The sequence below is a fragment of the Xiphias gladius genome, chromosome 3, assembly GCF_016859285.1.
Source record: "Xiphias gladius isolate SHS-SW01 ecotype Sanya breed wild chromosome 3, ASM1685928v1, whole genome shotgun sequence".
NCBI lineage: Eukaryota > Metazoa > Chordata > Actinopteri > Istiophoriformes > Xiphiidae > Xiphias > Xiphias gladius.
In genome coordinates, this window is record NC_053402.1 from 13,276,795 (window position 1) to 13,304,530 (window position 27,736).

At 42.4% G+C, this 27,736-nt stretch overlaps 1 protein-coding gene across 1 annotated transcript; it reads left to right on the forward strand.

The window, feature by feature from the left end:
• On the forward strand, positions 1 to 26,496 carry grid2ipa (glutamate receptor, ionotropic, delta 2 (Grid2) interacting protein, a). Its single transcript, XM_040156628.1, is given in 25 exon segments — positions 1 to 151; positions 1,735 to 1,988; positions 2,089 to 2,421; positions 2,587 to 2,741; positions 12,086 to 12,361; positions 13,430 to 13,515; positions 13,755 to 13,824; positions 14,254 to 14,550; positions 15,460 to 15,611; positions 15,833 to 15,976; positions 16,359 to 16,465; positions 16,568 to 16,718; positions 17,651 to 17,982; positions 18,453 to 18,758; positions 18,819 to 19,904; positions 20,166 to 21,089; positions 21,241 to 21,328; positions 21,759 to 21,848; positions 22,364 to 22,560; positions 22,697 to 22,852; positions 23,325 to 23,411; positions 23,554 to 23,683; positions 23,863 to 23,981; positions 24,103 to 24,267; positions 24,901 to 26,496. Coding segments are annotated over 25 exon segments (5,937 nt in total). The 3' UTR covers positions 24,982 to 26,496.
• The last annotated feature ends 1,240 nt before the right edge of the window (positions 26,497 to 27,736 follow it).

The window sequence follows — 27,736 nt, forward strand, 5'->3', positions numbered from 1 at the left end:
ATGAGGCGTTTCCTGAGCAGAAAGGGCCGCTTCTCCCTGCGCCAGAGCAAGTCCGGGACCCGGAGTGCCTCCAAAGATTTCTGTAAGTCTTTTTTCTCTGAACCATAATTATAACATGATGTTCCTGATCTGCTTCATCTGCTGGAGATAAGCTGGAGAGTCACAGAGAGCTAGAAGGAGCAATAGCTAAGATTGTGTATCTGGGTTGAAGGCTGGAGAGAATAGGACAAAAAGAAGTCTTGACAGTCCTCTGAGTGCTGCTTGCGTTCTGGTGGGGATAAAAGATTATGATCCACAGTTCCATGTCAGTGATTTCCCATTCTATTTTAGATCAATAATAGTCTACAGTTTGATGTTTCCTTCCAGCAGGCTGAACCAAATTGTGTGGCTCTCCGAGTCTTTGTATTTGATATGTTTTATTCACTTAGCCACATGTCACCCTGATTATGTAGCCCTGTGCTCCAGTAAGATCTGATTTGTCTTTTTCTGTGTTGAAGCAGATCTGACATTTCTACATTTCTCAGTAAAGTCTTGTACAGACTTTTGTTTTCTCACTTCTCATGCACTTTCTTTTCTTACTTTCTGTCTCTAATTTAGTCTTTCTCCGTCTGTTACTTTTCCTGTCCTTTTCTTTCTCTGCCTCTGATCTATTACAAAAAGAAAAACAGCGGTTTAGTGCTGGTGGTTTGGGTGACTGTGTTCAATTACTTGTGTATCTTCAGTTTTATAATGTTTCTTATATAAGCATGCTTTCTTACATTTGACAATGTCAAGTGTTCCCTCTTTATTCTGCACCTTGGGGTTGTGTCATCATATGATGAGACGTGATTAAGACAATTGCTGATGGGAGTGGCAGTGCAGACAAACATGCTTTATTAAATTACTTATTTCAGGCATTTGCTACACAGAAATTTCACATAATTGCAAGCGGTAGATTCAGTTTAGTTTATAATAATAGCGTATCGTTAAGTGGCTTTGTAATATAAATGTGCAAGGTGTGAAGAGCACAAGTAATGAGATTGGAAAATAAGATTAATTTAAACAAAACTAAGGGAAAGTATAAGTGCTCAAGATGTAGATTTTCAGTTTATGATCTAGAATATGGAGCAAGGTTGCAGTGTTTGGTGAGAGATCTTTAACAGGAAACATAAAAAAGTGGACAGACTGATCTCTATAATATCCTCCATATATCTTAACGTATAACGATGGTTGTAGATGAGTGGAGATAAAGTGAAATAAGCCTGTTGGGACCTTTTGTGCTGCAGTAGAATGAGGCCAGTGACCAGAGGAAGGGCAGCAGTTCAACATATGGGCAACAGTCAAAAATAACCTCCCTCAATCTATTTTTTTCCTTTTACTGTCATTCGATTTACAGAAAAATCTTTTAATCTGAAAATGCTTTTTGACATGACTTCTGTGTCTTCATATTTCTGGTCTCATTAAGTAGACCAGTGTACCTGCTGCGACAGCAAGACAGCTCCATCACTGAGGTGCTCTATTTAAACCAATCGACCATTTGACCTCCATTTTACAGTCACAACCTGCTCGCCTGTATGAGTAGCTTGCTCCAGATTAGCAATTTTCCTACATGCTAATATGATTTATACCCACCTGGCTGCCCTTCGAGACTGAACTTGTGCATGGTTAATGTACTGATGCCTTCCAAAAACATGCTAATTACAGTGTCTATTCATTTAAACCTCTCCAAGTTTTATCTTTCCATCCATCCTCCAGACCTCGGTCTCCCAGCCACCAATCAGAACTGGCCAGAAGCGTTTGGTTTCCGGCTGGGTGGCACTGGGCCCAGCTACATCCTATCCGTAGTGGAGGGCAGTAGTGCCTACCTGGCGGGCCTGCAGCCCGGGGACCAGGTAGTGGACATCGAGGGCCAGGATGTGACCAACCTCAGCACACCGGCGCTAATTGCCCTTGCTCAGACCCTCAAGACTGTCCCACCCAGCATTGGAGTGGTGTCACGGATTGAACAGGTCAGTTGGCAGGCAATAATCTGCATTTTGTGTTTTTAATTGGTGGAAACACACTGAAATGGCAAATAACATTAAATCATGCTTTTTTTCGCTTCTTCAGATTGACATCACCCCTGGCCCTGATGGCCGTTTCGGATTCACCATCGTTGGAGACAGCCCTCTGATGGTGGAGGACTGCATGCCCAACGGTCCGGCCGGTCGCAGTGGCCTGAAGGCTGGGGACTACGTCATGGAGGTAAACGGCATCCCAGTGAAGCATCACGAAACAGCAGCGGCCATGATCAAAGCGGCTCAGGGTCGACCTCTGCGTCTGGGCGTGCTCAGTATGGCACGGCGACCTAAGCGGCTGAGCAGCAGCATGAGGGTGCTGTCACAGAGCGGGGACAGTGTAAGGGAGAGCCGCGCCCACAAGGCCATGGAGTTCAATAAGAAGGTGGGTGTGAAACATACACTGATCAGCCGCAACATTAAAACCGGTAACTGGCTTTAATGTTGTGGCTGATCAGTGTATGTTTGCTTCTCAGAGTATTTAATGCATTTTTCTCTCTATTGTAATAGTGCATATTAATCAAAGTCTTTGTGTTTATTTACTTATCAGGTGGAGGAAGTGCTAGGAGAGGAGCCAGATGTGAAGGAACAGCTGTTTGAGGTGCTGAAGCAGTACGCTGCTGAGAGGGATGTGGAGAGTCTGGCCGAGGCCCTGCCCGACATCCTGATCACAGAGGAGCATCAACAGCTGATTGACAGCGTCAGGTAGCCAATTAGATGCACATAGACATTCAGACACAGACTTACAGGTCAAACACGTCTGTGTGCATGTTGTGTGTTTGTTTAGAGTGTGCATGTGCAGCTTCAGCTTCAGACTGACCAGTCTATTAGTACTACACGTGTGGTCGTTGAAGTGGCCTTGCCAGGTACAAGGGAGTTTCTTAAAAACTGTTTATACCCTCTCTTCCCTACACTCAAACAGATTTTTTTGCAGTCCTCAAAAACCAGGGGAGATCCACTGTGCAACAAAGTTCTGCTACAGTGGTGGCTTCACATCTGGTTTCCAGGACAACGCATTAATGTTTTATTGAGCACTGCTGTTTCCAGTCTAAACTCTGAAAGGGGATACTGTATGTGCTTGCGAATTTAGAGTTGCCTTTAAGTCCTTTCATGAATTGTTAGGGAGTAACTGCGATTCTTAATTGCAGGGACAGTTGCTGTATAATGACCAAACCAAACTCTTCTTTGATTACTCTATTTTGCTTTTACGTTTTTACTTGAGTTATCTCAAGCCTTCTGTAAATGACTGGATTACTGCAGCACTAAAACATTAACAAAAAAAAGAGCAAGCACAGTTTATTAACAGCCTAGTAACACATTCCAACTAATCCATAATGTGTCTCTCAATAATTGATTAACTTTTTTTTAAATACAAGAAAAATTACCAAAAACTGTCCAAATTCTTTTCCATCAAATGGCATACAATCGCTCATCCATTGTTAATCGTATTTAGCTGAATCGGGAAATTAATATTCAACAAGGCTTAACTGAAATCCAACAAGGCCCTGGCTTTGTTGTACATTTTCAGTCCTCTTCTCATAATCGTTGGTTTTGAGATGGCTTGTAAAAGGGCACTAGGGAAGTGTTATAGTCCATTGTATTCGATATACAGTTCAGCTATAGGATTCATTGTACACCACATCCTTACATAACAACAGGACCACAGCGAGGGAGTAAAAACTCCTTAATTGCCCTATGAAATCAATATTTTAGAAACTCCCCCTCTCAGCATTTTACATTCGGGAGGCATAGATCAAGCACTGACTGCTGCCCTCGGGTGTTTAAATGTCACTTTATTCTATTTCTCCCCTCTCAGGTACAGTACACGAGGTTATGGTTTGAAATTCGCCGCCGAAAATATTGCATTTCTGCCTCCTCAGCATTGATCGGAAAATCAAAACCCAAAACACAATACCTCTGCACACATTTGCACTTGTTTTTTGCCAGTCCCCTCCCCCCGTTCTATCTTTTCCTGTCACTCGCTCTCACTTTGACTTTCTCTCTTTTGGTTTCTTTCTTTCCCAATTCTCCCTGTCAGCTGTGATGTGCTCTTTGAGATACGCACCATTTTTTTTTTTTTTGTGGATCACACCACTGGATGCTCCTTATTCCCTCCTCTGCATACAGCTCTTAGCTGCTACAGCCAGTTTGCTGCTGGTGGTTGAGATATGCACACATACAAAAACAGAAAAACATGCAGTTTCTTAGACTGCATGCACACAGCACTGTTTCTCACACACACATGCAAACAGTCCCTGCTTTGAAGTTTCATGCTGGAAGAAATTATGAACTGCTGTCTCAGGTGAGTACTAAAAAAAAAAAAAAAAAGGCAATTGCAGATATTCTAACAGCTATAGCATGTAACCGGTGATCAAGCTTCTTATGTAGCCACCCATGATTGGTTATGAAGTAAGTAGTGTTGCGTTTTTATGTATTCTATGCTAGTAGTATTTTTACAATCAATTAGTGTTCAGTTTTTCCAGTGACTTGTTTTTGTTGAGTAATCCCTTCTCTTTCCAGCTGAAACTCATAGCTGTTGTCCAGCCATCTCAGTTTCCTCCAACACAGCTGTCTGTATCAAAGCTTTGATAGCTCATTTACTTCCTTAGAAAGCTGCCCGTAAAAATGCTTTTTGTAATATTTGTCTTCATTAATGGCACACGAGTGCCATTAATGATGCATTAGCTGTATCCACAGAGGATTGAGAACTGTTGTTAGTTGTTTTCCTAACCTTTAGGCGGTGAGAAAGTAGAGTAACTCTCCCAATGACAGTCTGAATCGGTCTTTAGATGAATCCACTGTATCCTCAGATAGCTGTAGATACCCATAGTTCCCACCTGGTATGGATAGTTCAGGTATGCCGTGACCTTGAAAGGCTTTGTTATTCAAAGTTTTCCCTCTTTCCTTTTTGTCTCTGCCTGCAGTCTTTCTGCTGTAATTTTGTGCAACAATGCGTACCTTCTTGCCGGCTAGACTGTTTCAATCTTGCACGGTATTGTTGGGTTTGTATTCTCTGGGAAGGGGCTAAAAAGTATTATTTATTTTCCACGTCGGGAATAGCCCATAGTGTTTTCAGCAGAACCTGGTGATCAAATTTCTGTGATAAGAGCCTTGGGGAGTTTTGCCTTCAGTTTTACCATGAGCAGTGTCTTGGGGTGGTGTTTGTGTAAATGGCTGCTGTTGACAATGAAATGTCTCGGGCAACTGAGAAAAAAATGTAACGTGGACGTACTTTCTCTTTTTTTGTTTTTAACTGTGCTAGTAGCATGGCTCGAGGGATGGCAGTGTTGGTTTGATGGTCAGTCGGTCCACCACTCTGGTACAGGCTGAAATATCTCAACTGTTGAATGGATTTGCCGTGAAATTTTGCACAGACATCCCCAGAGGATGAAACCCTCCTAATGTGGTGATTCCCTGACTTTTCATTTAGTGCCACCAACAATCAACTTTGAACTTTTCCTGAGAAATATCTCAACAATTACTTGATTAATTGGCACAAATTTTGGTACACACCATCCATTGTGGCCAGATGTTGAATCCTAATGACTCGTTTGATACTGTGACTTTTCCTCTTGTGCCATCGTGAGGTTGTCATTTGTGGTTTTAAGTGAAATGTCTTGACAACTACTGACTGATTTCTGTGAAATTTAGTACGCACATTCATGTTCCACTCAGGATAAGTTGTAATAACTTTGGCTATCCCTTGATATTTCCTTTTGCAACATCGTTAGGTCGGACTTTTTCATTTGTCCAATTCTTTGGTTTATGACCAAATAACTGCATAACTAAAGACATTCCCATCAGCTTCAGCTGTACTTTCTCTTTGGTTTTACTTAGCAAGTGGTCGCGTGCTAACATGCAAAATTAGTCTTGATGAAGTTAACACAGAGCGAGAGATGGTCTGAAACTGCCCATATTGCCTCCTAGTAGGAACACCAACCACTGTCTAAGAGATTAGAAAACCAGACCACAAAATATCATGTGAGAGATAGTTGGTCTGCTTTGTCATGAGCTGGGTGCCGGTGTTGTCCTTTGAGGTGTGGAGAATCACAATGTGTCTGCCACTGGAGCTGGCTCTACCGATCCTGCGGTTCCTCATCTACCTCAATCACTGTCACTTCCTGTGGCAGTCAAACACACTCTCCACCCACCCTACCTAAGTCCAATAATTAGAGGTTGTGTTAGAGGATCCTTTTCTTCTTTACACCTTGTAAAACTTGACCAGCTGGGCCACGCTCTGCTGAGTCTGCCTCTGTCCCCTCGCTTATTTGCCTCGCCCTCCCAAAGGATGTGTTCTATTTTTAAGCAGCCTACTTCTTTTAATAAATTCTCTCTCAGGTTTCTGACGCACTTGGCAGTGTCGATTCTTAAATGGCTCTAAAACCCAGGGATTAGCGAGTGCTTGAACACCTGAAAGTTATGCGAAAGATTACGTATTTGGAGTGTCATTAGAGACAATCTTGGAACACCATTAGCTCTTTTGCACATGTAGTTGTATAGCGTTGTGGTAATTTAATGTAATTACAGTGAACTGTTGGCCTTCAAAACTGTGAATTAATTAAACTAATGCATTCTCAACCCAGGGTTTGGGAGGCAGTGAATATTTTTTCGTTTAATTTTCTTTGGTGTTTGAATGCTAGTGTGTTTCTGAATTTTAAAAATGTTCTATGAACTAGTGAAGTTGTTGGGCTAGAAAGTATTTTCAGAGATTTGGATGGATGCTGTCGTACATGCAGAAATAAGAGTTATGGGTGTTGAGTTGAGCACATGTCATCCTGACATGAGTGTCCAAGCTTCTGGACATTCACTTATGCACATTATTGGTTCTTACACACACACACACACACACACACACACACACACACACACACACACACACACACACACACACACACACACACACACACACACACACACACACACACAGCCATTATGCTGACCTGCCTATGAAATTCCACTGGGACTCTCCCGTCTTCTCTTTCTCTCCTGTCTCCCTCCTCACTTACTCCTCCGTTCATCTCATTCTTTCCTCCTTCCTCCACTGAGGGAAGAGGTGATTTGTCACTCACTATCTCATACTGCCAAATGATGGACGACATTGACGAGGATTATACTGTAGCTGTGATTGAGAAGACCACCCTGTGGTGACCTTGACCCTGGCTTCTTTGGTACCTGAAGAAAAAGGGGATACAAGATGGGAACAAGGGAAGAGTGCTGCCCCAAACATGAAGTTGGAGAACAGCTGATGATGCTGCCTGAGGATGTTTTGGAGGTGTGGAGGGATGTGAACCACAGCCACTCTTACAGTTTGCTCCCTCCCTCTCTCTCATTCTCTCTCTTTCTTCATCTGGCTGCTTTCCAAGCCTGCAGCAACCACTTTTGAGATCCGGGACACCTTCCTATTCTTCATCTTTCTCTTCTTTCCCCTTTGTCCAGGAGAGTTGTTTGTTCAAACTAGATGGGGACTCACCGAGATATAGGGGAGGCATTTGCATTGCTTAACTGAGCTCAGGCACTTCCTCAAAGCCCCGAAGAGCCATGGGAAGGGATAGGAGCCTTTCCAGACACTTTCGGTATGGAACTTTTCCTTTGATCTCAGCAGCAGTGTTCACTGTGCTTTGTATTGTTTGTGCTGACGTGTATCTGAAGTTGCTGAAGTATTGTTGTGCAACTGCTCTCTGTGCGTTTGTTATCAAGGTGTGTATTGATGATTATTTTACACATTTTGTCAGCATGGAAAAAATATGAAAATCTGTGCTGTCTCTAAATTTGCCTAAAGCAATGGGACACATGAGTGTAAATTCTAGGAAAACTCAACTGTACTACTACTGATAATTCTTTCTTTTTAATTCCACTTTGTGATTAAAGCCCACTGTGTCTCAACCAATGATGTGTGTCTGCAAATTCTTACTTGGCCCTGCTGTCAAATTGGCTGATCAGAAGTGGGTCTGATATTAATGGTTCTTGCAATGAGTTTCCCAGCTGATTGCAGTTGTCATTCATTTCTCTGTGCACTGTGTCCTTGATCCACCCCTCCTTCAGATCTAATTATAGACTCCTCTCGCCCTCCTTATAATTGAGGGCATCTCAAGGCCTACATCCAACTTCAATGGAGGAGGCTGTGAAGTTTCTGCTCACTTGTTTTGGCCAGGTTACAAGATTTGACAAGTGAAATATTTTTTCACTTAACTTTTAAAATGACAGCACAGTGAGACCGAGCTGGAGAGTTGTAGGAGGTAATGAAAGGAAGTCAGTAGTTGATAGAATGAAACCAAGCCATAGACTGTTATAAAACGACCTCATTCTGTTTAATTTTCCCTATCTGCCATTTGTCCGAGCAACCGTGGTGATGTATGAGTGTTGTTTGGGAAAGTTCTCTGGCCTACATAGCCTACGTAGTAGAGACTACCCAGCTTCATTCCCAGTAGTTTCATGGCACTGGCCTAGAAAGAGCTCCAGTTCTCCACTTTCTCTCTTTGGCTCTGTCTTATTTGGTGCTTATATCTTGTATCGACTATTTGTGCCATTCTTTCACCAACTTCTATCTCTGTCTCTGTCTCTCTTCCTATCCTTTTTCTACTATTTTATATAGTCATATCATAGTCATAGTCATCAACTAGTCACCCCACTCTTCTTGCTATAGAAAACTGACCCTCAAGATAGCACTACAGAGCAGCCTGGTGTCACAGATGAGCACGGTGTAGCCCTCGGGGGAAGCGTTGACTTTTTGGTGCATGACCACACTGTGCACTTAATCACTGTCAACTACATACTCTACTTCCCTTGGCTTTTATTTTTATGGATGCCTCCATAGCAAGCACATAAAACAGTACCCATAGAGAAGATTAGCCCTTCAAGGACGAGAGCTTGCATCTACAAACTCACAAATATTCTGACAGTCTCTGCAGCTTTGGCAAATGAAGGACTCCTCCTGTAACTTAATCAATAGTTTTAAGAGACAATGAATCAAGATGAGCTATCATTTCTTGGCTTTGACCTTGGCACAAAACATCACGTCTATTTTATCATTTTGCAACAGTAAAAACATCCATTTGTGTATGGTCACAAACATACACATGTTCACTGTGTAAGTGTGTTAATAAGACTAAAGATAGGAACAGGGGAATAGACATATATGATTGTGTATTATCATTATAATTAGGTCAATGCCATGCTTCTGTATGTTGGGGCTGAGTTTAGCATAGTGGTGAAATAAAAGGAGACCTACGTTTGATCCCTGTGCAACCCCAATGATGTCTTGGGGTCTTGGATCTTGAATGAGTGTAACCTGCTGCCAGAGAGGCATACTCCTTCAAATAATGGTGTGATTGACAGTTTTGGCTGCAGGGATGAGATCAAGAATACAGTGTCCAGATCATTGAAAGGTCTATTTTGGGCTTTTTATTTGCTGTGGTGGGGTCTTAGTCCCAGATAAAACTGATCAAAAAGGGAAAATGTCGCATGATTATAGAGTTAATGGTCAAGAATTTTCTCTGCTTACTTATATTTTTTAAGAAGGCAGAGATACGTCTCAAATTAGTTCTTGAGTTACGTCTGGAAGCATTCAGGCTGTGCTTCTTTATACAATTTTACAATATTTTTAATGCAGCAATTGATTGCATCACTTGCGTTTACATAATGCTTACATTACTGACATTACATTCCTTATTTGTTTTGTAGCCTGTTAATGTGAGATTGTAGTGGCTTCCACAAGCAGTGCTTCCACAGATTACAGACGCCCTGTAATCCGACATTGGAAAACTGTTGGGGGAGGAGGATTCTGAAGCTCTCCAGCCATCACAAGCACATCTGATGGGGTGTCGAAGCAAGGGGAGACTGTGGGAGGGAGGAAGTGTACAGTTACTGCTGTGCTATTAACTGAAAACTGTTTATAATTTGACAATTATACTTGCAGTATACTGCCATTAATAAGATGCAAGTGTGTGGTGATATTTTTCATAAAAGTCTTGATTTATCTTAAATACATCTAAAATGACTGAAATGGTGACTGTGCTGAATTCTTTATCTTTATGTATGATTAACACAGGATGTTAATTGTGATTACTTGTGACTGGTTTAACTTGGACAAAACTTTGTATTGGATCAGCCCGAGGTTGTCTGGGATAGCTGTAATCACAGGCATGTTTTGTTTGGTGTGTGTGTGTGTGTGTGTGCATGGTGGCATAAGCCCATGAACTTTAGCGAGTGAAAATCTTGTCTAGTTACCTCTCCAGGTAAATCCCCAAAGGGGAAATATCTGTTAGCTTCCCTCCACTTTAGATTGTAAGATATTGGTATGGAGGCAGCTCAGCTTATGCATCATTTTCAATTCAAATCCTAAACTTGCTGCACGTTTTTATGAAACTACCAAAAAGTGAATCATCTAAACCTTGCCTCCTAACAATGTTCCCAAATGTACCTCCAAAGGGAGTGCGGCAGCTTTGAAAACCAAACTGCATTGCTGAGCCTTAGTCTCAACAGTGGCATTTGAGTAAGGAGTTGTGCTGCATATACGGATGTACACTGAAACTGGTGCACTCTAAAAAAAAACCAAAGCTCTCTTTTCTCCTCTGCACAGCGGAAGTACCCAGGAGATACATGTTGAGGACAGAGAGATAGAGAGAGGCTTGTGTTGAGGATGGAGGCAGCATCATTTTGTGGGTGGGATGGGGAGGCAGATTTGCAAAAGAGAAAAGGGACAAATGAGGTGTGTGCATATGTGTGTGAGATGTAGGTTTGCTTGTGTATGTGTGCAGGTCTGCAGATAAAAGAAAAAGAAACAGGGAGAAGGTGTCCTATATTTAAAGGAAAAACACGCCCTAAAACACTATTAAAACAGTTATTAGCAATTTTTCTTCTATTTCTGGGTCAGTTCTGTTTGGTTTTTTTTGTTTTGTATTTTTCATGTTTTCACAGATAATTGGCCAAAAATAAACTGCATGCATCACGGATACAAGGGAGTTTAATGGGAGTAGACATTTCGAGCAGTCTAAAACATCAGTAGTGAATGTCAGGTTTGAGTGTCAGTTCTGGGAAACAAAAGGCTTCTTTCTTTACGGTTTCGTGCTGACTCTGAAAACCACACAGGGAGAAAATAGGGAGAAAGAGGCAGCAATACCAATTTTGTCACCGAACCTCAGACGCCTCTTGCATCTGAAACACAAACCTTCTTTGATAAGTTTGATGCAGATTTTGAACAAGTATTCATGGCCAAAACTAGTTGTTCTCTCTCCAATCTTCATTTCATTAACTGGACACTTTCTTTTCACTGATATGTATGCACTGATATGCAGCACACAAAAGAGACTGGAGGAAAGTGGGTGCGCCAAGCTTACACATCCTCCCCTGAAGCGCACTAGATACCACAAACTCATATCTAAGAGTGTCCAAGGGTGGGTTTATTTCCTTTAAGAAAGAAAAGGCACTGGTAGTTGATGATGGGAGGGGAAAAGAACACTAGTAGAGGGAGTGGACTGTTTTTCCTAGAGGTGGCTCTGGCACTGTGCTTCCTCCTTTTCGCATATTAGCTGTGAGCTGTCGCTGATACTGAACACTCTTACCTGGAGCTGCTAATGTGACAGGAGCACAAAACAAAGCTCATCCCTTATCTCTCTTATTCTCTCAACAACACGCATCCACTCCCAAAAACACACGCACAAACTAATGCTGGACCAGTCTCTTCCACCTACTCTGCCTTCCCTTGAGACGATATGGGCTTAACTATTTTTGAACCAGTCAATTGGATCCTGCAGCTGGAACAATACCTAATCAGAACATGAATCCCTATGTTGTTGTTTTTTTTGGATGCTTTGGACGATGGAGTCTTTGACAGATTAGAATAAAGAATCTTGGATTCTGTGGATGCTGGCTGAAATTCTGCTTTGATGTGATTTTGTTTTGTTGCTGTGTTCTTATGTAGAAAACTATATATGGTCTTTTCACTGAAAGGACAGAAGAGAAGCTGAAGTGGAAGCTGCTCCACATCTACTTTCCTGTAGAGCTTTTTCTAGTCAGTCTGTGGTTGACTCTGATTGCACAATGTTTGCCAGGATCTTCATTCCCAAGAAGCACCGGGAGCGTTTTGACGAGGTGGTTTCCCAGAGCCTGATGAGCCGGCTCAAGGGGCGAAGCTTCAGTGACCCTAGCCGTAACCGCCTTCGTCGCAGCCGGAGTGAGGATCACCCTGAACGCCTTCTGGTCTCCACCCGCGCCAGCTCAGTACCACGCACCCACGCAGAGGAGGGCGTGCCCCCCCCAACCCGCGGCATGCGCAAGACCACCTCGCTAGTAGCTGGCCACTCCAGCAGCACCACCACCAACTGCAGGTCTGTATTATCTGTCATGTTGCAGCCATACCCAGTGAGAGGTGGCAACACAGATTTTTATTTGACAGCATTTTCTCTGCTCATCCTTTCTGTCTGTTTTAACCTTACATCAGCAGGAGTCACAGCTTTTATTACAGCAACACTGTGCATGTCATTTTTAGTTTTCAAAGAAAACCCTTTTCCTGAAACAATATTTTCTCTCCCCTTGTTTGATCAAATTTATAACCACTCCACACAAGAACTGCTGGGAGGGGTCTTTCTGTGTAACCCTAAAATTTTTGTGAACTAAGACGTATATGAGTAAACTGAAAAATAGACCCATCAGTGGTAAAGCCAATGGAAGCACAAACCGATTTGGACTAGTCATGCCTGACCTCCTGCTCTCTTTATCTGAGGTGACTTTTCTTGCCGTGTCTTTATGAATTGATGTCAGTTTCTTCTCTGCTTAGATCCTGATCACATTTATCAGGAGTTTAAAATATTAAAAACAGGTAAACAACATGATTACAAACATCCTATCACCATCCCTTTTAAATTGTAGGAATAAACTGCCCAAGAATCTGCTAATATTTTCAGTGGCTCTAGCTTATGAAGATGTTATACAACTCCCTGGGGATGTGTTGTCCATATTTAGTATGGTTGTTCAGGCAGGATGTGAATTTAGAGTAGCCTGCTGAATATGGAAATCTGTGGGAGGTCCACAATGTAAGTCCACATGTTTCAGGTTGGACAGAGGAACTTAGCAGTAAAATTCCACCCCTGGTCTCTTTTCAGTTGACCTTTTCAACAGATCAGCGCTGTTAGCTTTAGTAATGAATAAATCGCCCTTACGTAAGCACAATTTGTGTTCACTATGCCATGTTTATGAAGTCTAACAGGCTTTGTATGGTAACCCATGCATCATAGAAAACTACACTCAGTACCTTAATCACGTATTAGCCATCTAAATTGATCAATTACTTGAGACAGAGGTGAGTGTTTTTGAATACCTGCTCTTCTTTTACTTCAGAGGACCTCTGGTTATTCCTCGGTTGAACTATTAATTAAAGCTCAAATTTGTCTCTTCAGGACAGTGAGAGTGTGCAAGGGCAACATGAGTTTTGGCTTCACTCTTAGAGGTCATGCTCCAGTGTGGATTGATTCGGTCATCCCTGGTAGGTTTAAAATGTGTGTGCACTTACATCTGTAAGTGCATCTGTGTCCGTGCAAATGTTGAGTGTGTGAGATGCAGTTGTAGATGGGTACTTTTAGTTATTACAGTGTAATAGTTCTGTTATTACATTTAACAGATTTAACAGAACTTTATAATATCTTTACAAAGCTTGCCTTTTCCCTCCTCTTTCCATTGTCAAATCAGAAATCTCTCTCTCTTACTTAATTTCCTTTTCTGCAGGAAGCCCAGCAGACAAGGCAGGTCTAAAACCAGGAGACCGCATCCTGTTTCTCAATGGACTGGACATGAGGTTGAACTCCCATTCACAATAACTTTTACAAATTTTTTGCACAATTTGCACCCAAACTCTACATAAAACAATGCAGTCTCTAAAGCAAATGTAATTCAATAGGAATGGGTTAAAATTATAAGTAAACATAAATATGGTAAGATGGTTATACATTCGGTTGTTGGGGACATTAGATATATCACTTCAAATGGATAATGCATGATACGGAAGCTCACCAGAGAAAGTAAAAATGTGTTTATACTCATAAGACATTTCTGAATTCATGCAACAGTGAAGTAAAACGAGTAATTGCTACACCAGAGAAATTTAATTTCTACGATGCAGCTTTTTTTTTTTTTTTTTTGACAAAACAACCAATATTGGTACATGTAATTATAAGCTTACCATCCAGTGTATGTCTGCATGTGCATACCATGTATTTGCCCATAGGACCTCTTCCCACGAGAAGGTCGTGTCCATGCTGCAGGGCAGTGGTGCCATGCCTACTCTGGTAGTGGAGGATGGTCCGCTTACGTTCACCGTGGCAGAACAGGACCTCACAGGAGGCGGTGTTCCCACAGAACGGGCCCGCTCCCCTGTGCTCAGCTCCCTACAGTGGGTGGCGGAGATTCTGCCTCCCAGTATCAGGGTTCAGGGCCGCACCTTCGGACAGCAGCTGGAGCACCTGCTGACCATCCAGGAGAGGTACACCATCTGCAAGGCTTTGGAGAACTTCTTCCAGCACAGGTGAGCAAGGGGTCGGGAAAAAGATTGGGACAAGAGAAGGAGGGACTGGGGAGGAGATAAGAGAGAGTGAGAGGATGAATGGGGGGTGATATGCCAACGAGGAGGAACGAAACAGACAAAAATTAATGAGACGAATAACAGAACATTTTTATATTTGGCATGTCAAATTGAATTGCCTTTATATTGAACCATAATTTGCTGGTAAAGTTACACTGTAAATTAACATTCATGTCCACAGTGCAATTGTGGAGATTTAAACATGTTAAAATAAGGTGGTTAGGTAGGTCAGTTTAGCACAGGGATCAGGTAACAAAATTGGCTCTTATGGGAATAAAATTTGACACAAATCAAAGTCTTTATACGCAGTTACAAATTCAGGAGAATTAATTACCTTTATAAATTCATGAGCACAATAAAAGGGGTACTCCAGTGATTAAGTACTGAAGTTTCAGGTACTGATGGGAGACAGATTAAAGAAAGAATTTTCAAAATTTGAAACAACAGGGGCCAAAGTGGTATGGGCCAAAAACATTGGATTTACATCCTACATTTCCCATAATGCAACCATTATCATTATTTCAAATGGCGAAGTCAATAAAATTTTTAAACATAGGCTTTCTCTTTTAAACATTTATTCCCTAAATCCAAGCAGAAATAACCTTGAGGGGATGATTGGGGTTATTTTCTCAGACTTTACACAGAAGACTTGATGTAACAGTTTTCTCTGGCTTGGTAGCACTCGTCACGGTGGGTAAACTCGCCTTCATGTGTAAAATCAGTGGAGTGCCCCTTTAAATTTGTGTTTCGTTGTCTGCATACACGGGTGGCCATACCCGTGATCTTAACTTTGACTTCTGATTGGACAGCCAGGCGATTTCTGTCACCTTGCCTGTGTTTCCATGGCAACAGGAATGTTGACACTCTGATCGTGGATGTGTTCCCGGTGCTGGATACTCCAGCCAAACAGGTGATCTGGCAGTTTGTTTACCAGCTGCTGACGTATGAGGAGCAGGAACACTGCCAGAGCAAGATCTCACGCTTTCTTGGATACAAAGCACCAGGTGTGCGTGCACGTTTGTCTTTTAAAATTTTTGTGTATGTGGCTTTTCAGGTTTTTATGTGTATGAATGAAAAGAAGAGTGTGCCATGGGGATCTTTCAAAAAATTCACTGGTTCAGTAAAGTGCAATCAACTCAGGTGCTCCAGCTCTTCATATACGTCTTGCCTCTTCCTCTGCACTGCCAAATATATGTATGTGTTCCAGTTCCACCACCACCACCACCACCTCCCCCTCCTCCGGAGCCTGAGGTTGCCCCTGAACCCCATCGCCGTAGCAGCTCCATGAGGGTAACAGGGACCACGTACAGGAGCAGTGTGAGGGGACGTAGCTCCGATGACCTGGTCATTGGCACACACTTGGGCATGGGTACAGATCTTCATTGTCTTCCTCACCTTTTTGATCAGTAGCCGCAGCAACACAGCTACCGCCATGACACCTTTGATTCACATCAGTATCATCGCTATTTTAATCATCATCGCTCACATTATCTTCAGCGTGATCATGAACACAGTCCTGTTTAATGCTTTCAACTTCCTTTATATCATCTTTGTGGCTGACATCAGTTCGTACTCTATATTTTCTACAATATTTTATATATTGAATACTATTTTTGTCATAAGCCCATGAAACCAAAATGGCTTGGCGCAACACTAATCCCAGACAGTGGCCCAAAACTGGCTTTGAGTTAATGTAACTGGAGCTGATTCTCAGCCCAAATCAGGTCATTCTAATGAGTGTGCTACCACAGGCCTCCGTGCCGAGCCAGTGCTGGAGACAGGCATGAGGTTGGCTCCAGGGGAGAGACAGTCAGGAGATGGTACCTCCCTTCCTGAGACTCCTAACAATCTCACAAATGTATGTAACAAGGCCTGTCTTGATGGGAAAGATACAATAAATTTCAAATCATTAGGACAAGAGGTCTTACTCTGGTCTCTCTGTACATTTCCACCTTACAAGCTGTCAGCAGTGTATGCTGAACTGGAGAACATGTATTCAGCCAAGAGGTCCAAGTCTCTGAAGAGCCGCCCTCCTCCTGCCCCTGAGAGTTTGCTGGATCTGGAACCTCCTTCGCGCTCAGCCTCCCCTACAATACATGCTAACACAGGTAGCCTAAAGTATAAATTTATACTAAACTCATAGCAGCTCAAGATAAATTTAACTAATATACTGTATAAAATGACTATTGTGTGCATGAGCAAGTGTGTGTATGTTTTAGTGGAATGGTGTAAGAGAAGGATGATAACAAAATGTTTAAAAATGCTCCAGAGCAAGAAAAGATGAATCCCCAGGTAGCCAACCCACTTCTAACTCAACTAAATATCCTTGAATTTTACAATAACATGGATTTTTGTGATTCCATGCTGTACATAAATATACAACAGAGCAGAGTTTGAAACAACCCCCTGATTACTGTCCTTTTTCAGCCTGGCTGTTATTAGTTTTCTTTGTGAGATTAGGAAGTGTTCAGTAAGGGACCGCAGGGTCAGAGCTGGCACCAGACACAGGGAGAGGAATTTTTTCGGGATTTTGTAAGTAAGTTTTGTAAATTGCTATTTTTGACTTGAGTTGGTCTGCCCATGGCTTGACATCCTACAAGACAGACACCCCACCCCTAGACAGGGATGCAGGGTGCACTTGTGAGGGCAGCTCACATGGCCAGGCTCTCAGGTTATAGGCACTGTAGGTACAAGGTTGGCTTTGTTTTACCCTCATAAGGAGGATATGGTGATGGTGGAAGTGGAACTAGAAAACACACCATTAAAGACCCCCTTTAATCAAAATTTGGTTTTCTGGAATGGGTAGTGCCTCTGGGAGACATGTTCTGATTCCTTTTTTTGCCGAACCTTTCTCCAAATGTAAAACTTGTCAGAGAGTGTCAATGATAAAAAGACCATTTATGCATCGGTTCTGTTTGTTCAGAGACCGCTGAAAGTCAGTGAGGAGACATTTCTATCTGTGGAGCATTGCATCTAACATGATGCTTCAGACATTCACACACCTGTCATTAATACAACTGTGTATCTCTCCTCCTTATCTCAGGTAGCCTACAGGCCCCCCCTCCTCCTACTTCCTGGCCTGAGCCTCTCCCCAGCCCCCCTTCAGCCCAGTTCTACCCATCAGGGCTGACAAGCCAGACCAGTGGGGATTCCAATCCCTACATCAGCTTGGACAGTCCCCCACCCTCACCTCCAGAGCCTGCTGACTATCCATCCAGCCCTCCAGCCCACCGCAGCAGCAAGCGTCGTTACACCTTCTCCAAACCACCCCGTTCAGAAGACACAGATCGCTTTCTGGATGCACTGAGCGAGCAGCTGGGACAGAGGGTGGCCATCATTGACGACTTTCTCACTCCTGAAAATGACTATGAGGAGGTAGAGTCACATCAACACTGCACCAAGAAAGAATGTCTCACTTGTATGAAATAGCTCCTAAGTCTCATCCTGAAGATGTATTAAAATTTAATTAACCAATCATTTGTCTACTACTGATGCTCAGTCAGTTACCACGTGTTATGAGTGTAACTATCTGAATCGTCACTTTTTAAAAGGCTTACGTGATGCACCTCTCCAATATTTTTTTACTACTCACTAAAAGGAAACCAAGATGTAAAACAATTAAGTTTCAGACAGTGTGTTATAAACTGTTGTGTAATTTTTGTACAGATATCTTGAGGAAATGTAGGGTCATACAGTATATCAGCTATAATATTTGGAAACATTTTTTCTTTTTTATCAGGGTTCAAATGGTAACCTAACTTCAATTTGTGCAAACATCACTAAAAATAAAAAAGTTCAGTTTTTACATTAATGGGCTAATGAAGTGTAATTGGTGTTAATGCCAGGATGTTGTACAGATGGGCTTTCCAGATGAGGAAGATGAGGAGAATGAAGAGGAGTTGGGGGTAGACGAAGAAGAAAATGGAGGATTTGTGGCCCCAGAGCTGAGCAGCCCAGGGGTAGACGAAGAAGAAAATGGAGGATTTGTGGCCCCAGAGCTGAGCAGCCCGAGTGATGTTCAGAGCAGCAGCGGAGAAGAGAATGCCTCCTCCCTCACCTACTCCTCATCTTCTGACCACATCCCTCCTCCCCCCATGACCCCTCCTCCACCTCCGCCTGTTCAGTTCAATGACGCGCCTCCTCCCCCTCCAGCACCTGCACAGGATCAGCCTCAGCACCAACAGCAGCAACAGCAGCAACAGCAGCAACAGCTTAACTACACCCCTGAACACTCCCCGAGAGCATATGTGCCCATTCGCCGGAAATCTGGACCCCCTCCACCACCTCCACCCCGCAGTAACCCACCACCCAAACGCCACTCTCTCCATAAAGTGCTGCCCACAAGAGAGGACTTACAGGTCCATGCCACCATACAAGAACTAAAAGCCTTTCAAGAACAACAATCCTACCAGGAAAGACAAGCCTATGAGGAGCAACAAGCGTACAAGGAGAGGCACGTGTATGAAGAGCAGAAAGCCTACGAAGAACAGCAACTGTTCCAAGAACAGCAGGCCTACCAGGAACAACAGGTCTATCAGGAGAAAATTTTCAAAGAGAGACAAGCTTATGAAGAGCAGAAAGCATATGAGGAGCAAAAAGCTTTTGAAGAGCAACAAATGTACCAGGAACAACAAGTCTACCAAGAAAGACAGGCATATGAACAGCGTCAAGTCTATCAGGAACAAAAAGTGTATGAACAGCGTCAAGCCTTCAAGGAGCAAAAAGCATTTGAGGAGCTTCAAGCCTACCAGGAACAAAAAGCCTATGAAGAGCGTAAGGCTTATGAGGAGCAAAAAGCCTATGAAGAGCGTAAAGCTTATGAGGAGCAAAAAGCCTATGAAGAGCGTAAAGCTTATGAGGAACAAAAAGCCTATGAAGAGCGTAAAGCTTATGAGGAGCAAAAAGCTTACAAGGAGCGTCAGGCCTACGAGGAGCAACAAGTGTATCAAGAGCAACAGATGCAACAGATATACCAGAGCCACCACTCGATGCCTGCCCAGCCAGCACAACAGAAAGCCCACTCACCACTTCCTCTCCAACAACTGCACCAGTCTTTACCCCCACTCCCCTCTCCAGACTCCACCCATCACCACACCAACCATCCTCTCTATATGATACGCCAAGCACAGCAGCAACAGACCCACCAAAGTCATCACCACCGACGTCAATCTCGTTCAGCCCCTCCTCCACACCAGCCGTCACCCCAACCAACAGCCCACCCCAGCCAACAAGGTCAGTACGCTGAGGGCATCTACCAAAGTCATCAGGGCCTGAGACCCCATCCCCACCATTCGTCAGCAGAGATGCTCCACCAGATGCACCAAGTCCCAGCCCATCACTCCTCTGCCGAGATGCTCCACCAGTTGCAACAATCCCAGGCCCACCACTCATCTGCTGAGATTCTCCAGCAGATTCAGCAGGTCCATACCCACTACTCCTCTTCAGAAATGCTCCACCAAATGCACAAATCCAAGGCCCATTATTCTTCAACAGAGCTTCTGCACCAGGCTCACCAAATGCACCAAATGCAGCAGATGCAGCAGATGCAGCAGATTCAGCCTCACCACTCCTCAACAGAGCTTCTCCATCAAGCTCAACAGATGCTTCGGGGTCAACCGCACCATTCATCCACTGAGCTGCTCCATCAAATGCACAAGCCCCAGGCCCACCACTCCTCCACAGAGCTGCTCCATCAAGCCCATCAGATGCACCAACCCAAGCCCCATCACTCCTCCACAGATCTTCTGCATCAAGCCCAGCAAGATCCTGCCTCCCTCCCAGTTCAGCTAAAACGGGACAGTCACTCACACCAGAGCCGCAAAAGTCTTAAAGGTCATCATCAAGCTCAAGTATCACCCCAAGGGAGACACCAAGAGCAGCAGATCCACCAAAGCCATCACCCCCAACCCACCAAACCCTCTCCCCAGAGACCCCACTCTATTCAGCAGACCCACCACCACTCCAGCACACCTCAGATCCACCACATCCACCACATGACCCCACAGCCTCCTCCGCAGGACTACCAACATCAGATTCATGTCATCCACCCTCCCCAGCAGCCCCACAGGCCCCAGCCTCTTCTCTCTACCTTTCAGCCCCTCCAGCCGCATCAGCCCACCCTCTCCACTTTCCAGCCTCTTCCCCAACACCACCAGTCACAGCACCAAGTCCAGTCCTCCACCCAAACTGCCCGTCCGCAGTCCCAGCCCTCACATCACCTGCTGCAGTCCCAACACCAGCCACAATCCCAGTCATCCCACCATAAACAATCCCATGGCCAGGGTCAGCCCCAGTCCCTTCCCCACTCTCTGTCTGATCCCACAGAGCACATGGAGCCCCCTCCTCCTCCACCCCTGCCCCCACCCTGCTCCCCTCCACCATTGCCGAGGCCCAATCTGTCCAGGATGGACTCCAACCACATGAGTGTGAAGAGGCTGCGCTGGGAGCAGGTGGAAAATTCAGAGGGGACTATTTGGGGACAGGTGAGTTGTGGGGGCTCCAGACATGGGGAGCTAAGGCCTCTTAAAATGCAAAACACTTTATATTTAGAAAACTAAACTAAAAATATAAAACTATAACATCTAGTCATGAAATCGTCATTTACATAGCAGCATTTTTACATATCTTTGGTAGTTGGGAGCAAATTCTGACTATGAGAAACTGCATGACATGGTGAAGTATCTGGATCTGGAGCTGCACTTTGGGACACAGAAGAGCTCCAGTGAGTACAAGTGGCTGTATGCATATCTGCAGTGCTTTAATCAGTGGTTGATTAGACAGAATGACACGTATCGCTATTTATTAGGACATCATCATCCTGGTTCTTGGATCCCTGCATTCCTGTGATGTGATTATTTTGTCAAAGAACCAATCAAAGAACCAATTTCAGCTCTTAATCCTATTCCCTATTAGATTTTTTTTTTTAAAGTAATGTTTTCCTTGCTCTTTTTTATTATTTCTGTAGTATTTTTTATATTTTTTCCCTTGGAGTCAGTGGACTGTAATTTGTGGAATAGAAGCATATTCTCCTACTGCACTACTTGCACTTTCCCCCTTAGAAACTAATATCGATATAGAAAATGTACACTAATGTGTATCTACCATGAACCTCCATAACATTTACCATTTTACCAACACTGATCTCACTTTAGTGTCTGCTCCAGAGCCATCCCCCCAGCCAGAGACCTACAAGAAGAAAGATGTGATAGAAATTCTGTCCCATAAGAAGGCTTACAATGCCTGTAAGTATAAATGGCATATTATTGTGTGTGGCCATAGACAGTATACTCTTTATGTTTTAAAACTTAATTAGTAGTTAATCCACCAGCAGTTCAAAGTTTTCACTTATTTAGTGGGACCAAATTATTTGGGACCAAATTTTGTACACACATTCATGGTTGCCAGACAATGTATCATAATGGCTTTGGTGAACCCCTGACTTTTCCTCTGGCGCCTTCGGTTGCCATTTTTGGTTTTTATTGAAATATTTCGACAACTGTTAGATGGATTTATGTGAATTTTGCCAGAAATATTCATGATACCCAGAGAATTAGCTGTAAAAACTGTGATCCCGGATCTTTTGTGAAGTGCCATTATCAGGTCAAGATTTCTGTTTTTCAACAATATCCTTTGTTTTATGACTTAATAGTGGCAAAAGTGATGACATTCCTACCTGCCTCAGCTGTAAACTTTGTTTAGCATATATTAGCATGCTAAACATACTAAACTAACAGTTTTTTATTTTTTTAACCTCTAGCCATCCTGATAGCCCACCTGAAGCTGTCTCCTGGGGAGCTGCGTCAGGTGCTGATGAACATGGCCACTGATAGGTTGGAGCCAGCCCACATCAAACAGCTGCTGCTGTACGCCCCTGACGCAGAGGAGGTCAAAAAGTACGAAGAGTACAGACAGGACCCCAGCAAACTCAGTGAGCCAGACCAGTTTGTGTTGCAGGTACAGTCCTGGCATGGGAGTGGATACGCGTGTATAAAAGTCATTGTGTGGTTGACCTTAGCCTGTGTCATTGTCCATGTTGCATTTGTGTTTATCATCACTTGCATATTTTCTTGTTGTGTTTGTTCTCCATCAGATGTTATCAGTACCAGAGTACAAGACGCGCCTGCAGAGCCTCCTCTTCAAGTGTTCTTTACAGGAGAAGACAGAGGAGTTGAGGGGAGCGTACGACTGTATCTACAAGGCTTCCATGGAGCTGAAGACCAGCAAGAAGCTAGCTAAAATACTAGAGGTAACCCGTTGTTCAGAAAAGTACATGCAAATAAAAACAATATATATACATGTTGTTCATAGTTTTAAAAAACCCTGCTGTTATGCTGATGGAATAAAAAATGCTGCTTTCACAATTCAGTGTGATTCTGATAAGACGTACAGCAAAAAACCACTTGCACTGTGGGATATGGTGTTTGTTATCAGATATGAAGAACAGTAAAACATGTTCACTAGAACATGTTTTACTGTTCTTCATACCCATGTTCGCTTTTTTTCCTTGAACGGGAAGTAGACATTCAGTATATCTTAATATTTCTGTATTTTTGACTTGGATTTGAGTAAAATGAAACTACAACAACACCAAAAAAAATCCATGCCTACAAATGAGAACCCAGAAAAATGTTGCAAATTTGTAATCAATTTAAGTCGAATTATAAATGGATTGTTTGGCAGAGTTACAGTTCTGCTTGCTGCATTCTGTCTTTCTTCAGTTTGTTCTGGCGATGGGTAACTACTTGAATAACAGCCAGCCTAAAAGCAACAAGACTACAGGCTTCAAGATCAACTTCCTCACAGAGGCACGTCATACACCGATAGATACTTAAAAAAAATTATCAAGTGTTTGCAAAACAAGATTGCTGGTTTTTCCAAAGTAATCTTTCTTTTCTTTATCATCATATCATGCTTGTGAAGTCAATAAATTCAGTGTGTCCTCTACAGTTGAGCACAACTAAAACTGTGGATGGGAAGTCGACATTTCTGCATATTCTGGTCAAGTCGCTATGTCAACACTTTCCCGATGTGTTGGATTTTTCCAAAGATCTAACCATGGTTCCTCTCGCAGCCAAAGGTAGGTAGAACTTTCATCCTCTAACCTTTGCTCCATAGCATGAGAACATTTTAGAACACACTGAGCACTTATTCAAGATTTAATGTCATTGTCATATTTTTTCGTGTCAGCCACTGATTTCAAGTGTACTGTCCTCCTCCTCCTATTTTCCTTTGTTGTACACATACACACGTCTATAGTAAACCAGAGGACGATCACGTCAGATCTGAGCGACCTTCAGACAACCATCCAGGACATTCGCTCAGCCTGTCAGAAGATGCCTGCGACTGCTGAGGACCGTTTTGCTGTTGTGATGAGTGTATCCTTCACAAAATTGCCAAAGGCACGGACAGACTGAATTATTTAGGCCTATGAAGAGAAAAATAATGTACTACAAGAGGTGAAGAAACGTTTGTGTCCCTTGACTGCAGTGTGTGTAGAACTTTTTGGAAAACAGTCACCCAGCAGTCCAGTCTCTGGAGTCCCTGCAACAGAGAGCAATGGAAGAATTCAGCAAAACAGCCTCTTACTTTGGAGAAGACAGCAAAGCCACCAACACTGAGGCCTTCTTTGGGATCTTTGCTGAGTTCATGAGCAAGTTTGAGGTGAAGTTTCAGCCTTTCATTTATTCAGATAATTCCTGTTGTCACCTCTACAGTCAAAGCTATATGTACATTATCTTCTTTAATTTTTTCCCGGTCTTCATCAAACTAAAAAAAAATTACAAAATTTATTTTTTAAACAGCTTGTCACGCACAACTTAAATGGTTGCACTTTTTTTCTCTGCCAGTGATTTGTTTTTAGAAAGGCCCATGCAGTGTGTGCAGTGCAGCCTGCTTTGCATCAAAGATGGAGAGATCAAGCAGTCTGCTAGGCTACGTTACTAATAATGAGCTATAATTAACATTAGTGGAATCAGTATGTTGGCACTCAGTATTCAGCAATGGGCTGTCTGACTATATTTCTCAGGAAGGTGGATCTGAATAAAGAAAGGAAAATTAAACAAAAACAAATAAATTTGTTAAAGTTATTGGACAATAATGTTTTTAATTCAACAGCTGAATGTGAGCACAGCAGTTTTCTTCTGTGCAGCTTTAATGGGCTAAAATTCAAAGGGAACAAATATTGTCTTTGAAATCTGTTGTAGTTATTATCCAAGTTATTTTAATGTCACTGTCATAAGCTTTGATAATTGGAATTCATGTTGTCCTACAAACCCTGTTGGTTCTTTACCACAGAGAGCTCTCAGCGATCATCAGGCTACAGAAAACCCAAAGAGCCCCAGGAGTCCACGAAGGGCCTCCCCACTGGCCTGGTAACACACATACACACACGCAAACACACACACATATGGACATGACTACATATGTACACAGAATTGTTCACAGAAATGCTGAATACACATTCTGTACATGCATGGCACAAATGCATACACGTACACACCACTCAGTGCACATGTTTGAGCAAAAAACCTGTTCTTATGTATTGTGTATGTATTTGTTTTTGGTTACATTAAGGGAGACAGACAGTCTTTTGCATCAAAGACGGATTATTTTTGCATTATACCAGTGGTGTAGTGCATGTGTCCTTTCAAAATAAATGTAAGTTTTGTTGAAATCTAAAGCTGTAACGGCTAGGATTTCTACATAGATCACAACCTTGTTTGGCTCTCAAGATATCCATTCTGTTTAAAAGATAGTTACTCAGTAACATCCTATAGTTTAAGTTCTAAGCCGGAGTTTAGGTCACCTCTGTAAGTGCGGTATAACAATTCTACAGTAAAATCTTTTGTGATATATCCTTGAATAAGATGTAGATTTACAAAAAATACATTTTTTCCTGAAATAGATGCTTCCTTAAAATGTACCCACATGCAGTCTGTGGTTTGGAAGAAACCACAAAACCAGTTTTCCTATTAGTTTACATTCAAAAATACAGTTTACATTCTGTATTTTTGTAAGGCGCCCACCAATCTGAATGTAAACTAAGTTCATAACTGCGTAAGCGTAGCTTATTTTCTCAAGTAAATAATCGCTCACGTCAGCTTTCCTGGGGATGGATTGTCTCATTTATTGCATTATGTTTATTCCTCCATTTCAATCGATTTTTCTTACCACATCAGTTGTAGCTTTAAGAACTTTCTGTTTCCTAAATGGTATTGCTCTTGTATTATACCTCTAATGCTATCAACTTGTACATATGAGACAAGGTCAGTGGGAAGGTGACACTTACTACTTGAGTTTTTCAAAGACAATTTTATCTGTTCCATGGATCATTTTTATTCCGGCTCAGATCAGTAAAACACTAATAACAGATTGCTGAAGTGGGATTATGTGACGCTCGCAGCGGGCAGTGTGCAATACGTGAATGTTTAGCCGTGTTCCACTGTTGGATATGATACTCATTAAACTGTAACAGAGATATCTTGTGTTTATACTGTACAGAACGAGAGTGAATGTAATGAAAAGATATGCTACAATATATGAAGCTCCGTATTACTTTCATGTATTTCTTTTATTGACTGTGTTACACAGACTGAGCAGGAGGTTATACCCCTGAGGGGACGGCGATATCATTAAGTTCAGTGTAAGAGATGCAGCATTTTACATTCTCAACTAATGATACAGCCTACCAGCTTCTCAGTAATACCAGTGCTTTGTAAAACTTTAAGCTTATTCTCCAAGTGACATTTTTAAATGTTAAGGTTAAGGTTAAGCTGTGCAGCTAGTAAAAGCTTTGTTTTCTTTTGGTATAAATTGTTGTTTTTGTTTTTTTTTTTCTTTTGGCTTAAATTACAGAACCTCAAAAGCATTTCTTTCAGTTTAAGGCCCTTAAGGTGTTAAGTCTGTATTTTGTATTGTGTCCTAACAATGCTGACAAATATAAAGAGTCCTATGAAATCTATGTTTGCCTGGCTATCTATGTTCTTCAAATGTCAGAAAAATGATCTGTAATGGTTTCTAATGGGCTCATGAAAATGGGTTGTCCTACGGAGAAGTAATACTGTATGCACTAATATGTTATTGACAGCACAAAAGTAATCACATCAAAGGCCTCATACACTTGTTTCTACGTTTGCTGCAACTCTTACGCTGTAAATAACATAATTTGCCTTTACAACTTGCTTACAACTGCTGTTGACACACCTGCTCTTGCTGCAATATCTGAGATGAACATTTGTTTTTGTGCGATAAGTCTATATCTCTACGTCTCTGCTCTGGACACAGACGCTGGCTTTTCTACTTTTCTTGCTTCATTGAAATCACTGCCAGCTTGTTCTGTGTAATTAGACATTAATTTAAAACTTGCTCAGCAATCATTTAGCTCTTCCCTTGGCAGCAGGAGTGTGTTGTGCAAACACCTCCCCGTGAAGAGTAATAAATCCCTTACATTTTAACTAAACCTTGTAGCGTGTGAGGTGAAGGTGGAGTTTGATCTTTTGGCGAGTGGAGGAAGCTTCACGACGAACACGAGATTCCTGGGATCATCCCCAGGTAATTTGTGACATGCTGTATTGTTTGGGGAAAACAACCCCGCTCCGGACAGCCCAGCTGGAATGATACACAGTGTGACCACTCGCTGAGAGGTGAGTTTTTATTCACCAAACGATACCATCCCAGTGGACAGCCTGAGGATACTGATCTGTAGCTTATCTGAGGCGCTGTAAAATTTCAATAGATGTATCATTTCAAATGTAACCCAGTAAAGGTTATTGTTAATAGAGCAAGTCTCACAAAGTGCTTCACAAGTCACCCAGGTTAAACTGCAGAATCATTATGGCTTCATTACAGCTTATCAACTGTACTGATACAGTTTACAAGCCTAGATTTAAATATTTGGCTGTCTTCAACAGTTAAATGCATATAACAGCAGCACAGCAGGTTTAATAAAGGTGTCTCCAGTAACTCAGAAATGATCATTTTATGTAAATGCATAAAAAAATAATTCAGACTTTGAACTTTTATTATGATACAGTGCATCTCAACAAATGGTCAACTCCACTCTGAAGTTCAGAAAAGTCGTGAATTCAGTATTTTACTTGAGTAAAGAGACATAAGTGTTATCGGCAAAATG